The sequence below is a fragment of the Pelobates fuscus genome, chromosome 5 (genome assembly GCF_036172605.1).
Source record: "Pelobates fuscus isolate aPelFus1 chromosome 5, aPelFus1.pri, whole genome shotgun sequence".
NCBI classification, from domain to species: Eukaryota; Metazoa; Chordata; class Amphibia; order Anura; family Pelobatidae; genus Pelobates; species Pelobates fuscus.
Window position 1 is genome coordinate 66,576,402 of NC_086321.1, and position 15,739 is coordinate 66,592,140.

Sequence of the window (15,739 nt, forward strand, 5' to 3'; positions counted from 1 at the left end):
GAGAAATATACAGGAAAGGTGTAAGTCCTGGATAAACTGGTTCTTTGGCATTCAAAACATTACAATAAGAAATCCATTTTAGATTGATGTGCTGATTGATTGAAACAAGAGTGGAATTAAATCTGTGCAAATTCTCCCCTTTCGAATTCCGAATACACAACTCTAGTTATAGGCTTTAACAAATTTCAGTGTGTATGAGGGCACCTCTTTCTGTTAAAACCATGGAAAAAAACATCTGTATATAAGTTGGAGTTGTTCTAATAGAACATTTTAGAACAGGCTAAACGGGAGATGGTTAAAAGTTCATGAATTGTTGTAGAACTACAAATACCACTACAAGAAAAAAAAAAAACATTATCTCTAATATTATGGACCAGCACTCCAGATGTTGAGAACTACATTTCCCCTTGTGGTTTGCAAGCATTATGGCTGAAAGAGCTTTGTAGTCCACAACATCTGGAGTGCCGTTTATCCTAAGTGAATTTTTTTTAAAGTTTTGATTCATAAAATCAAGTTGACTTGTAGTCCCTTACCTTTATTTAGTGTTACTTCCATAATTATCCTGTCCTTAGGACCGGGCCCTTTACGACACAGGGAGGCAGAATCACCGTCTTCAGTGCCGGGCACAGATGTTCCAAGGCTTATATTGGAATTTGGGGAGCTGGATCGACTCATTAACGTAGGGGTAGGACATGGTGTGAGGCTGGGGCTACGGAGCCTAGTGCGCACAGTCAGGGTCACTACTCCTTTTTTAAGTTGCTTGAAACAAAAAAATAAATCGCAATTGTAATTATGAAAGATGTAGCAGATATAAACACTGCAAAAGTCCCCCTTACCAATCAACCCTCCTCCCCATCCTCATGGCAATGGAGGATTCTATAATATAATGTTCTTTGTTACAATCATCACACCAGACTTGCTGATCTGATACTCGCGTCAAAGCCTTATGAATTATACTCAAAATTCTAAATTTGATTAGTAAATTATTAGGATTCATAACGTTTTGTTAACATTTAATTTGTTTGCAGTTTATTAGTGTAAATGTCTCTGAAAATGCAATATGCAATTAAAGGACCACTATAGTGCCAGGAAAACATACTCTTTTTCCTGGCACTATAGTGCCCTGAGGGTGCCCCCACCCTCAGGGCCCCCCTCCTGCCGGGCTCTAGGGGGTGAAAGGGGTTAAATTTACCTCTTTCTCCAGCGCTGGGCGGGGAACTCTCCTCCTCCTCTCTTCCTCCATATTACCGTCATCGGCTGAATGCGCATGCGTGGCAGGAGCCGTGCGCGCATTCAGCCAGTCCATAGGAAAGCATTCTCAATGCTTTCCTATGGACGCTGGAGTCTTCTCACTGTGATCCCCTCCCTCACTCTGTCACTAGTCATCCCCTCCCTCACTCTGTCACTAGTCATCCCCTCCCTCACTCTGTCACTAGTCACCCCCTCCCTCACTCTGTCACTAGTCACCCCCTCCCTCACTCTGTCACTAGTCATCCCCTCCCTCACTCTGTCACTAGTCACCCACTCACTCTAGTGACAGAGTGAGGGAGGGGATACTAGTGACAGAGTTAAGGAGGGAGTGACTAGTGACAGGGAGGGAGGGGGTGACTAGTGACAGAGTAAGGGAGGGAAGGGGTGACTAGCGTGAGGGACACAGAGTGAGGGAGGGAATGGGTGACACAGTGACAGAGGGAGTGGGTGACTAGTGACAGAGTGAGGGGGTGACTAGTGACAGAGTTAGGGAGGGAGTGACTAGTGACAGAGGGAGGGATGGGGTGACTAGTGACAGTCACCACCTCCCTCCCTCTGTCACTAGTCACCATCTCCCTCACTCTGTCACTGTGTCACCCCCTCCCTCTGTCACTAGTCACCCACTGCCGCACTCTGTCACTAGTCACCCCCTCCCTCTGTAACTGTGTCACCCATTCCCTCCTTCACTCTGTCACTAATCACCCCCTCACTCCACGGGTTAGGGGGCGCAAATTACTTGCCTTGCCCCGGGTGCTGACAACCCAGGCTACGCCACTGGGAGAAGCAATACAAATACGTTAATGATAAACATAAGTAAACTGAAACAAAAGCTAAAATTGTATCTTATACTGTATGCCTTTTACGCGTTACATCCCCTGCGTGGGTAACTTGTTCAACTTATTGACCTAAATAAAAACAGATTTAACACAAAAATCGGATAGTGGAGTTTTACTCCACTAAACACCAGGAAGCACCAACGAATAGCTGCCTAACGGACAGCCACTAGAGATAGGATTAGCCCAGAAAAAAACAAAAAAAAAAAACACATTGTGGTTTCTCTGAAATTGCAGTGTTTTTTTTTTTTTTCCACAGGGCTAAAATGACAGGATCAAGGCAACTAGACGAGGTGGTCTGGTCGCCTGTAGTGTCCCAAATTCATAAGAATAGAATTTGAAAAAGTCTATATCCTAAACTGTTGGTGTGCCTTGAGTAGGGTTTGGGAACTACTCTTCTATATTACAGTAAATGAAAGTGTGCCAGTGCTGGTTGACCAAAGTCCTTTGACCGAACCAATGAAACACGGGACTAGAGTTGCCAATTCTTTACCAGGCTTGTGTTTCAATAAAGTGCTAAAAGCACGATTTGTGAAATGAACAAAATATAGAGCTAAAAAATCAAATATTAAACTTTTGTAGAAAGAAATTCTGTGGCTACACACTCGAATGAAGAGTTCGCTAATGAGCGTAATCTTGATCCCAATTCTATATATCTCATTGTGCTGCGGTTTGCAGGAGAACGGAAGATAAACAGTATTAAATGTAAATCTAATTAAATCAAATATTAAATATAAATATAAGCTATAACTAATAACTTCAAGTGATCCCACTAGAACACACTGCACATAAACAACATCTTAAAGCACACCATGCGTTTACATAGCACAGCACTTCCCGTTTTACCTTGAACGTGTGAATCGCCTCTTGGTGTGTCAGGCCTAGTAATGATTCTCCATTAACCTCTAGGATTTCGTCCCCTAAGAAGGTGAATAAATATTATAGTAATAACATTCAGATTATGTGTAACAGAAGGAAAATGTATGATTATTATCATTATTATGTAATCCTGACCAATGTGTCAAGTACTTTAAAACAAGGAGAGAAGGAATATTATATAATTGTATCATATTTTACTGCAAAATTTTTAATTTATTAAAGTCATGTTTTTGTTTTATTTTGTTTAATAAAATAAAGGCTGTGGGAGACAATTTTAATGAAAACCAGACAGGAACCTAGAGAGCAGGCTCAGAAAAGCAGTGCCCCACCCTACTTGTAGACAACAACAAAAAGAGAACACAATGGGTTAAAAAAAAAAAACCTGAAAGGCAGTAAGAGAATACAGGTTCTACTTCATTTTCTTCTCTCAAGGTTATTCACTGACCCGGGACTCATAGAAAATTAACTAGGTAATAAAAAAATGCCCTTAAAGTCAAGAAAGAACTTCACAAACTGAGGGCAGTGTAATGACAGCTGGGAGCTGGGGCACGATGTGAAGAGGCAAACATGCGATGTAAGCTGTACAGGATAATTGAAAGTGGGAAATTAATGACAAGACGAAGGGTGGGCTAGAAAGGGAAAATAGAAAAATATAAAAGAGAAAAGATGATGGTGGCAAATAATTGGGAAGAGGTGTAGACTACTTGCATTAGCAATACATTCAGTGGTCATGAGACAATGCAGCCCCAAATAGATTTCAGTATTGAGTGATGGATGACTGCACTACAACTTAGCATGCTTTAAGGAAACGGTCACTTCTCAGGATATTTAACATTTTTCTTAAAAGAAGAAAAACTACCACAACAAGAGTCTTAAATTAGAGAGGCAAAGGTTTAAAAATAATATCAGGAAGTATTACTTTACGGAGAGGGTAGTGGATGCATGGAATAGCCTTCCAGCTGACATGGTAAAAGTTAACACAGTAAAGGAGTTTAAGAATGCGTGGGATAGGCATAAGGCTATCCTAACTAAAGGCCAGAGACTAATGAAAGTATTTAGAAAATTGGGCAGACTAGATGGGCCGAATGGTTCTTATCTGCCATCACATTCTATGTTTCTATTAGGTTTACTTATCTAGTATGTTTACTCATCTAGTTTTTATTTAGCAAATATGCATTTGTGGGGTGTGAAAAATTCAATTTAATCTAGAAATCCACAACTCTTCATCCTGCAACTGGGAAGTTCCATCTTAGCTCCCTGTCAGTCATTGGTATAAGCTTGGTCAATTGCATCGGAGGGTCAGCATAGATAAAGCATACCGACTAGAGGACACATGCCCAATTACGTCTGATCCATACTACAAAAAACAATCATAGCCCGCATTCCAAATCCAGAAAATCACTAAATATAGGTTTGGCTAGGGTACCAAAAATCCTTCCACAGACATAAAATAAAACTTCTCCTTATCCGTTTATATGTTCTGATTTCAAGCTAGTATTGTGCAAATGTAGGAGTAACTAAAAAAAAAGTAATAAGTTGCTTTGATTCTTGATGTTGGCATCAGAATGCGAATCAACTGCCTATGCTGTGTAATTTGATTGATAGCTAAAGTCAAGATGAGGTCAGTCAACAGGCAAGTTATACATAGGACTTCGGAGAAGAAAAAGGAAGCCTCTACGACAAGACATGAATGGAAAATAATGATGTGACAGACTACATAAATCTAAAAGACAAAAAGCAATGTGTACATGGCATATTGCAAAGGACATAAATTCCTTCAATGAGAAATATGTAAGGATTATAGAATTAGTGCAATTATTGAGCTTTTATTTTCTATTTTATCCATATCTAGGTCACTTGAACGTTGCTGAGGGGCTTGAGAAAAATGACAGAAACACTTTTATGATGAGATCTGGAAAGACAGATGAACTCGGAGTCCTTGGTTAGAATAAGTGAGGAGACTATTTAGGTCAGGAAAAAATACTTATAATATTACATTGCTAATGTGGATAGAGAGCGTACGCAGAGCTGATTTATACATGCACATGTCAATGAGAATTCTTAAAGATGAGATTTTAAATCTGTAATGTAATTTCTCCATCTTCATGCATGACAATGCATGGTTGATCATGCAAAATTCTGAGAAGCTAAAATTAAAAGTCTTAATACAAAATGTTTAGAATGTTCAAGGACAGTGCCATGTTTTATATCTGCATTTTGTCCCCATATTATTTCAAAAATTCTACAATAACATTTCCACCATATTTATGGGCATTTCTTGAACAGAATGAGAAGGCCACCTCCGTGCAGTACTAAATAATTCTGATATTTTCAGGTACAAGTCTAGTAAGGTATTTTAAGTACTTCTGCACAGGTGTAGCTGTAACAATGCAAGGAAATTTGTAGCCACAACAAAATTGAAACCAAATGCTTTAGGATTTAGACTGTCATGAAACGTTATAGTATTAGATAAACATTGCACTGTCATGATAAGTGCTGGAGATGGTCTTTAGATTTAGATTGGTATTAGAGGCTCAAGACAGACATAGCGTGTCCCATAAATGAGATGTTTAAGTTAGGGTTAAAAATGGGGGCACACCCAGAACATGCATTTATAAGCAGTGGTGCTGCCGTAAAGTTAGGGTTACAACTTGTTGCATGAAAAGGCTTGAGACTGAGAAGGAAACTATTTAAATCTAAAGGTTGTATTAGAAATAGAGAAAGAAAAAAACGAGTCTCAGAGTTTCTAAGTACATGTTCCTCTTTGGGTGATTAGACAGCGGATAACTAAAACAGCTCTAGTTTATTAGAATAATAAGAAAGCTTGTGGGGGATTTAAGTAATGTCACGATGAATGGTATTAACTAATCATACCTTCTTTCAGTCTCCCATCACCAGCAGCAGCTCCATTTGGGAAAATAGTTTTTACAAAGATTCCCATTCGTCCTCTGGCAGAATCCTGTCCACCAACAATGCTGAACCCCAGGCCCTGATTAAAGTAGACGCAAAATGGATATGCGTTAAAAAAAATGTTTTTTTTTAAATTAAGAACTGAGATTGCCTAACACAAACCTAAACTCCAGGATAGAGTGAGTGGCAAGATGTCCCCTTTATAGGGTGACTGGAAAATGTATACTGCAAGGCTGCGGTAATATAAATCCATCGTTAACCTGAAATATGCATTTCTTTTAATAGTGCCACAGCTTAAATAAAATGTACATATAATTATATAAATAAATGCTACCCTTTAAAGTGCATTTCTTGAGCCTAGCCCTTAAAGGTTGATAAAAAATAAATATTATGGTAATCTGTTCACATTATTACAGGCTATTTCCTAGTATAAAGGGATCCCCTATAGATCATTATTACAAGGTGAACCCAGACAGGCTAAGAAAGAGTTTGTTCTTCTAAAGAATTAAACACAACAATTACCTTTCCTTGTCCTTTCATCAAAACGATGTTGGAGATAATAGACGGCTGAGCTAATCTCCATGGGGACTCCACCTGCGCCGTGCTTAAAGATCTGGTGGTTTTCTTCATAATGTGATATTCCTGACAAATACATTGTTTTAGAGGTCAAGAAACCAAATATATGTCTTGGTGTAATATAGCCAACAATCTAGTTTCTTGGGCATCAAGAACATGTATGATCTAAGTTACCTGTACACACATACATTTTCATGTTAAATAGTAAATACTCAAATTGTGTAGACGACAAACTCACATTCTGGTTGATTCGTTTATATTTTGTGTGTGTTTGTGTGTGTGTATATATAAAAAAAACGATAGATAGATAGATAGGGTTAGCCATATGAGTCCAATAGACAAGATGCCAAAATACCAGAGTATGTAATGATACCTTTTTTGTTGGACTCACATAATACTTCAAAGACAAGCCTTATATAAACTATATATATGATGTAGTCGTAATTATGAGCTAAAATAATTGTTTTATAACAAACTTAAACTGATAGTACAAACCGCACTGTCAAGCATACAATTCCATTCAACAGGAACAACTTGTAAAGACAGCCCTAAAGAACAAAGCAATAAACCACTAACATCTATTGCTAAAACTACAACACCATTTCTAACATTTAACTTGAACTTACACATATGCGACCAGGATGTTTTAAGAATGATGCAAATGGAAGAATTCAGAATCAACATGTTAGATACATTAAAGTGATTATATTATGAAGGAGAAATGAATAAAGTCCAAACAATTCTTCTGTAAATGTTGGGCAATGTTTAATCCACACTCAATGGCGGGTATCATGGAATGCAAAAGTGACATTGACATATTTACTGTATATAATATATTCCATAGAATTGTTGGGTTGGAATGGAATCCTATAGAATCCTCAATGATATGTCCCAACTGTGTCCTTGTTCCACAGCACCATTTTTTCTTCTATAGTCTCCTGATACTAATTCTAAAAAATTATAGCACAAATGCATCAATGCGACACACATGCATGGAAACGGGATCTACTGAATAAGAAAATTGGAACAAATTTTATTTTTTACTGATATGGAATACTGGAAATTAAAGATTGGATCTTAATGCAACAGAATGTGTTTAGGTACATAAATGATTAGATCTCAGGAGAATGGAACAGAGGGTTGGAGAAATGGTAAAGTAAAAATTAACCGATAGTAGCCAAGAAATCTAACTTATTTTTCTGATGCTCTGTATTTGGATATACGCAGATCTAGGTCAATTTAGCATTTTCACAAATACTAATGTATTCATAGTACTATTTTCATTACTTTGATCACAGCTAGAAATGCTTTTAAAGCAATGCTATGTTGCTCTTTGTCAGTCTTGTGAATGGATCTATAAGGCTAGTAAAAGAAATGATGCATCACATGAATGATTTGTGAGTAGAGACCTCTAACCTGTCTGGATCCCACTGAGTCCAGCTGTTGTGGTAGGGAATGTTTTCGCCCCCCACGGCAATATTTATCTCCTTTATCTAGATAGGAATCTCCATTCCCCACAGCCAGCTCATCATCTTCGCCAACAGACTGCAGACGACTACCACTACCTGAAATAAACACAAACATAAGGTATTTCATCACAAACAAAAAAGGGTGTTTTATTTTTTTTGTTTTTTTAATTAAACCTTATATAGGCATACCCCCCTTTTGAGTACACAATGGGGCCAGAGCATGTATGTAAAACAAAAATGTACTTAAAGTGAAGCAATACCTTTTTTCACTCCCCAATACATGTACTGCATTGTAATAGTAATTTACAGGCATAGCTGATACTGCAACTGCAGATTTCCAGTGATTTTATTTCCAGTGATCTATTTAGTGATTTCCAGTGGGCTTTTATTCAGTTAAAACAGTACAAAAATAAAATAAAATAATAATCTGATTCCAGATTGTACCATTTATATTTAATGTTTTACTCATCTGACAACCTTAAACTGGGAGGAAAAGTAAAATAAACCTGTCCACTGGACCATTTTCTGTCAATACAGTGCCAAAGTGTATTTATTAGCAGCTTATTCGCACACTTTGTTTAGAAACACCTCTTCATCACTTTAAGCATTTATGGTTTAACTTTGAATCCTCAGAATTGTGGCTTATGCAGCTGAGCTGCTAAGTTATAGTTATAAAAAATGGCAGGGTTAATGGATCGCGCCGATTGCAGAATATGGACAATGTAGGGGCAGAAAAAAATATATAGATGTTCAGCTAGGAGTAGACATTATAAATATGAGATGATTAACCTGTGCCATGTCAGAAGGTTTGAAAAGTTCTTGCCCCAAAGACACTGAATTGAGCTGCTCCGGGCGAGAATAGAACCTTCCATTTCCTGTTCACTCGCGGACAGAAGAGACGTGGGAACATCTGTACTCGTGAGGCATTTTTACGTACACTCGCGGTATGTCTGTACTCGCGTGTGTACTTAAAGTGAGTTTATGTAAAGCGGGGTATGCCTGTATATCACAAATAACTTCATACACTATAATGAGACAGGTTTATAATCAAGCAACAGCCAAGTGTGGTGTTTTAAAGTGATGTAGTAAAGGGTCAGTCTTATGGAAACAATTGCTCATTCCTATTTCATTTTAATAGTTTTTGCCATATGTACAAACTATGTGTGTTATATCTGTGTTGGCCCCACATAACAGCTATAACTCCTACAATGCCTATTGTAACATGTTGTGTTGTAATATATTTTAACACATTTTAATACTTTGGGATAATGGCCCTCAAACTGGAACCTATGCAACTCATTACCAAAGAAATTCTATGTATAAAATATATACCCTTGATAAAGGCAGCCAGGTGGTGCTGAAACGTTAGGGGTTATTTTGGATTCGTGTTAAACTATTATATTATCTGGTAAACTATCATTGTTCATTATTTACATGTTGCCTATTCTTTGTCACTCTATATGTTATTTGTATGCTTAAACCTATTGTTGGTTTATTAAACCAAGTTATATATTACTTGTGGTTTCTGGTGTGCATTCTCCTTTTTTTGTCTAAAATAAAATAAAACACACAAAGAAACACAAAATACCTTGAGATCGACTTCTATATTTAAGAAGACAGTTGCCTAATGTGGGACTCCGACAAACACTCCTGCTTTCTTCTGGAGATGTCTTTTCTTGCAATTTGTCTGTTTCGGTCACCTAAAATAAAGACTGATATTATATTCTGAATCTCTGGGTCATATAAATAGCATCCAAGTGCAAATACTAACACGTTGTTGATTAAATACAGATATATTATCATTCATCACAAAATGAGTTGGACTGCCAAAGACATCAAAGGATTTTTCTGATACATCTCCAATACAATTGAGAACACTTTAAAAAAATCATTACTGGCATCAAGTTACATTTCTTACAGATTGCAACCTCAAATGAGCTCTAAAAATACTGGTGGCTAGAAGAGTAGGGAAATTTTGGTAATACTTGTATTTTATATAGTTATATTATTCAGATATTTCCAAATATTACGCATTGTATATTCTTTCCTTAATATTGTGACTTTCATATTTTAAGTTTCTATCTATGGAAAAAAAAAAAAAAATAGGTCTGAGAGACTTTAAATGGTTATTTCAGAGAAGACAACTCAACAAATCTGCTCAAATTATATATTGTGGAATCCTATTTGAACAGGGATTAAAGTTGTAAATAGACTATGGACAGTTTTTGTTTGATTTAGGTTTGATAGGGTGACTTAAAGTGACACTGTCATGCCAAACTTGCCTTTCTCCTATTGTTTCCTCTTCTCTTCCTCTCTCAGAATCCGTTCTTCTTTTATTTATTTCTGATCTAGTTTTCTTTAAAAGCAAAGGTAAAGTAGAGACTACTTTGTCTTGTGTATTTTTCCGATGCTTGATTTTCTGCGACCCAAGGAAGGGCTTAAGTCAGCTCCATTCCCTGTGTCAAGGAGCAGGGTGAGCACTCTCTCTGACACAGGAAATAGAGTTGACTTAAGCTCATCCCTTGGTCAAAAAAAGTCAAGCATCAAAAGACTATGGATTTTAAAGAACACTAGATCAGAAATAAAGAAAAGAAAAACTGATTCTGAGAGAGAAAGAGAAGAGGAAACAATAGGAGAAAGGTAAGTTCAGTGTGACCGTGCCATTTTAATATATGAGATTCCTGTACAGAACACTTGGTTTGTGCATGAGAATGGCACAATTTAATATCATGATGGAATGCAAACCAGTTAACAGTTTTTCATCCACTGGGCAAGAGTGATAAAGCAAAGGAAGAATGCACACTTTTGTTCCATTATATTATAGATTGACATCGAATGAAAAGCCATGGTGAACAGTAGACAATTGCCCAACATTCCTGACTATCCCTGCCTTCATAACAACAAACAAACATACTGGGTCTGACAATATTCAATTAGGAGGGTCTCCACTCTTCCAGCTATTGATACAAAATATACAATGAATGTTATTTATATTACAAATATTCCAAAGTACATATGACACATGGTGCAGGTAGAAGATTGTACTTGGGGAGTAGCTGGGTTGCAAATAAATTATTGAATGTTTCACTTTTTCACTGCCTAACCACATGACTATGACTTAGTAACAAACTACGTAGAGCAGTTGTTCCCAAACCAGTCCTCAAGACCCACCATCTGTCCAGGTTATTTCAGTATCTCCACTGGAATAAAACAGGAAAATACATAAATCCTGGATTGTTGGTGGGCCATGAGGACTGGTTTGGGATCCACTGATTTGGAGTACAATAGCTTAAGTCTACTCTGTGTATTTATGATTCTCTCACACATCGTTTAATCAATCTTAAAATCCCCATTTAGTATTAGAATACAATCTCTACTAGCATGATTGATGAGAAGTGTAAATAAACAATTGGAGGTCTTTTCTAGTTCTTTTTCCAGGTATATTAAACATTGTATGTGGGTCTTAATCAGTCAACGAAGAATAACATGAGAGAAAAATTGTACATAAAAGCTCCAAAATTAATCACAGTTTTTGAATAAGGATAACACATCTGTTTTCATCCCCAATGTTTTTGGCTGCTGCCAAGACTGGATTTTTGGTTACATAGAAAATATTCCAGTCTAATTCCAAGTTAACTGGCTCCAATCAGTAACAATAATTTTTAAATAAACACATCAAACAAAAATGTTTATCTTGTTATCAGTGTTAAAGCAGCTGAACAAGATGTCCATGCAAGATTCTGGAATCCTCACATTATTCATATTTTTAGAAGACACATTAAATCAACACTCTATTTAATCCTATTGTAGCATAATACTTATTTTCGTTTTATCCTCAACCTTCACCTCGAATCCAACCCATCCCCATCTCTACCAGTCTTCCTAATGTTGCAACAGTCATGAGTGACGATACTCTATACAGCAAATGTGTACCAGCGAATCTAAGCCACAACACTATTAATGTCAAAGATCTGAACTAGCCAGAAAAGATGGTGGAAGACTCTAAACAGACTCTAAAGGGGACCTATTATGGGGTTGGAACTTCCCCACTAGCTCATTCAGTAATCACCTGAAAAAGCACGGGGATCCTGTTCCAGACATACCACCCATGTAGAACAAGATGCAGAAAGAGACACTGGACGTAAATACATTTTTACTAAGGGTCATATTAGTAGTGTAAAATTCACATTTTCAAATGTTTACATGCCAAATAGTTGGCGGTTCCTCCACTGGGTCCAAATATCTGCCATACATATCTTTGTGGAAGTCACGCCTATACTAGGTGACCACCCTAGCCTTCTAAAAACCCATATGGATATTTTGAGAAATTAGTCCCATCTCTGCATATGATATTACCAAATCCTTTTTCTCTTTGTAAATCATAGTCCGGTAGACTATTATGTTTAGAAGCACATATTTTCAGAGTAGTGGCATGGAGCACAAATATAAACTATGTGTTCTGCCCAAATTACAAGGATCTCTTGCAGGTTGTGATATGTCCACTCTTCAATGACAAGCCTGCACTGAAGACAAAGCCCATGCTTACAGCACCAGAAACCGTGATACAAATATTCTTCTTGCTTCCAGAAACACCTCAATATTTTGTCTCGCACCCTAACTTACCATCAAGTCTCCCATTACCCACTAACATCCATAACATCCAGAGTCTCACCAGAGCCCTGACACCATTTACTTTTGTTACAGCATTGCTTCACCACCTTTGTACATCTGTCAGATTTATGGGACACTATTGGAGAACAAGTGCTCCTTGTTCCTCCCGCACTTCCAGTTAGAAGCATACTGTACAATAAATACAATGGCATAAGATTATGATCCTGATCCAAAAATGTCCATCCTCAACAAAGTCACATGAAAACTCATAGGCTGTTTATGAGGTGGTAAGGTACCCCAGTATACTACATGAGCGAATTCTGTATTTTCCTCCCACCAGCTGGAGGAGTGATCAGAAAAAATAATAATTTGAGAAGTGTAAAAATTACTTTTCAACAAGATTTCATCTAAGGCAAAGAAAAGTGTTTTTTTTTTTTTTACAGTAAGAGCAATAAGGATATGGAATTCTCTGCCTGAAGAAGTGATTTTATCAGAGTCCATACAGAAATATAAAAACTGCAATTGGATAAATACTTGCAAAAACATAACATACATGGATATAATTTCTAATTAGTGGGGTAAAAGCTGCTTGATCCAAGGAGACATCTGACTGCTATTTTAGGGTCAAAAAGGATTTTTTTTCCTAGTTTGTTGCAAAATTGGAAGCACTTCAGACTAGGTTTTTTTTTTTTTTGCCTTCTTTTGGATCAACAGCAAAAACATATGTGAGACAGGCTGAACTTGATGGACGCAAGTCTCTTTTTAGCCATGTAACTACGTAAAGTATACAGCCTTTAAGGCATTGAATTATAGAAAGATAATGAAAAAAAATACATAAGAAATTAAATGAGAAACATGAAGATAGGGGAGAAGAGGAGAGTTAAATAGTTTCTCCAACCTTTTCAACCCTTATAAACAAAAACCAAAAAAGAATAATTAGGGTTTAGGTTCCCCCCCCTCAAATGCCAGAAGTCACATGGGCCGGGGGAGTAACTAGCGCCCTGGCACACAAGTGCAAATAGCTCTGGTTATGCAGTTTTTCAAGCAGAAACACTGCACAGCCAGATTCCTTCCTTGGCCACTTCTAAAAAGGAAGTGGCCAACATCCATTGCCACATCTAAAAGCAGAAGTGGCCATCGACATAGGAGTAAGTATGTAAAGGTAAAAGATTATTTGGTGTAGAAACTTTGTCAATAGTACAGTACACAATTCACAGCCGAAATACGCATTGGCATTTAGTTAAGTAGCTTCTAGTAAAATATGCAATGAGTTTTGATAAATAAGCTGAATGCCGCTTTTATTCTAATGACAATGTATTCGAAAATACATCCGTCAATATTTGGGAAGTTTACGGCTGGTTTGAAGTTATTCTTAGTGCTTAGGTCAATAATGTTTGGACACATATACTGCAGGATATTGATGCAGCTAAGTTGATTCTGGAATGTGTGCTTGTCAGGATCATCATTGGGTTTTACACAATATTGTGTATTTGGGTCTGGCTGGGATCGAACCTGAGTTGCCTGCATCCCAGTCAGGATCCTTACATTGGGCTCCACGCATCTTTGACTGTTTCTACATGTTCTTGGTATCCTGTAGTCTGAGCCTGTTTGCCTGGGATTTGCACACCTGTTCCTGGTTCCATGATTATTGGCTGTGTCTTCCTATTTAAACCCCGCAAGTCTGGTCCTCGTTGTCAGATCGTGTTTCCTGTTCCGTTTGGTTTCACTGCTGTTTATCTGACTCCTGGTTTTGATCTCCTGCTCGTCTACTGTTTTCGCCTGATTGCCGCCAGCCCTGACTTCTGATTCTGTTACCGACTACTCTTCTGGATTTCCCTTGTCTGTACTGCGTTCCAGGAAGCACTGGTTATTTCAGCCCCAGTGCACTGTGTCACAACCTTGGGGATTTCTGTCCTGAGTCCCCTCGGTCTGTGCCGAATTGCAAAGGGTGCCTTAACTCTGCCTGCCGGACTCCCACTCCAGGTAAGATCCCTGACAGTGCTGAGCCCCAAATTCCATACCATTCCATCAAAACACAAAAAGTTCAAGATGGACAATTTTATCTCATTGAGAGCGCAGAAGAGAAGTTTGAGACCATTGTTACAATGTGACTAATACTCAAATCATTCATTTCCATTATAGTATAGGGTAACTTCTAGTTCTTTTTCGAGGTATGGAAGGTGATACGTGGGGATACTTGCGGGTACTCATAGCAGCATGTCTTAGTGAGCTTTTTTACAGGGTCGAAAAGTTTACAGTGATTGGATGTATGATTCTAAGGTGTGTTTTTTTAAAGTGGATTAATGTTTAGTTGGGAAACAAATATATGTCCAACTAGAATCAAAGAATGTAGATTTATTAACGAGATTTGGCCAAACTGTCCTACAGTAACTAAATAAATAAAGTGAAAGGTGGGTGGAGTGCAGTGAAAAACAGAGTGCAGGCAAGCCTCTGTGAGGAGGTCACTCCAACCACAAATATATACACCAAAAAACAGAAAACACAGGGCGCCACAGTCACTATATCGGCAATATAAAATGGGGGTAAAAAAGGAATATAGAAACAAACTCCACCAGGGAGACCTATTATTAGTGGGATTGGCTCATTGACTAGTAATATCTCGCAATATATTGACTTCTTTTTACAAAAATATGTGACGTTGGCAAGATTATATACAAAACACTCCACTCAGATTATTACGGAATTTGAAGGTCTGGACTGGCAAGAGGAATACCTATGGGTGACAGTGGATGTAACATCTTTATACACTGTAATTGATCATGAAAAAGGCATTAAATAATGATCCTGAGATGAATTTAGAACAAGCGTCTTATCCTAGACCTCATTAGATTCATCCTGTTCCACAATTATTTTTGGTTTGAGGGAGTTTATTACCTTCAGACGTGTGGAACAGCGATGGGCACCAGGTTCGCACCAAGTTATGCCAATATTTTTGTAGCAGATTGGGAATTGAACAATATTTGGCACAATAATCCATTTGGTGCGAACCTGGTGCAGTGGAGGAGGTATATAGACGATGTTCTAATTATCTGGAAGGGGAACAGGAGTCTTTAAAGGGACACTCTAGGCACCCAGACCACTTCTGCTCATTGGAGTGGTCTGGGTGCCAATTCCCACTACTCTTAACCCTGCAAGTGTAATTATTGCAGTTTTTTTATAAACTGCAATAATTACATTGCAGGGTTAACT

The 15,739-nt window shown here is 37.8% G+C and overlaps 1 protein-coding gene across 1 annotated transcript in view; it reads right to left on the reverse strand.

The window, feature by feature from the left end:
- Positions 1–15,739, reverse strand: part of PDZD2 (PDZ domain containing 2) — a 264,784-nt gene that overhangs the window by 79,772 nt on the left and 169,273 nt on the right. Inside the window, exons 6-11 of the mRNA XM_063453956.1 lie at positions 9,507–9,618; positions 7,866–8,014; positions 6,396–6,515; positions 5,838–5,952; positions 2,931–3,004; positions 534–759 (exon numbers count right to left, since the gene is read on the reverse strand). Of these exons, the coding sequence (XP_063310026.1) occupies positions 534–759; positions 2,931–3,004; positions 5,838–5,952; positions 6,396–6,515; positions 7,866–8,014; positions 9,507–9,618 (796 nt within the window). The remainder of the gene's footprint in view (positions 1–533; positions 760–2,930; positions 3,005–5,837; positions 5,953–6,395; positions 6,516–7,865; positions 8,015–9,506; positions 9,619–15,739) is intronic.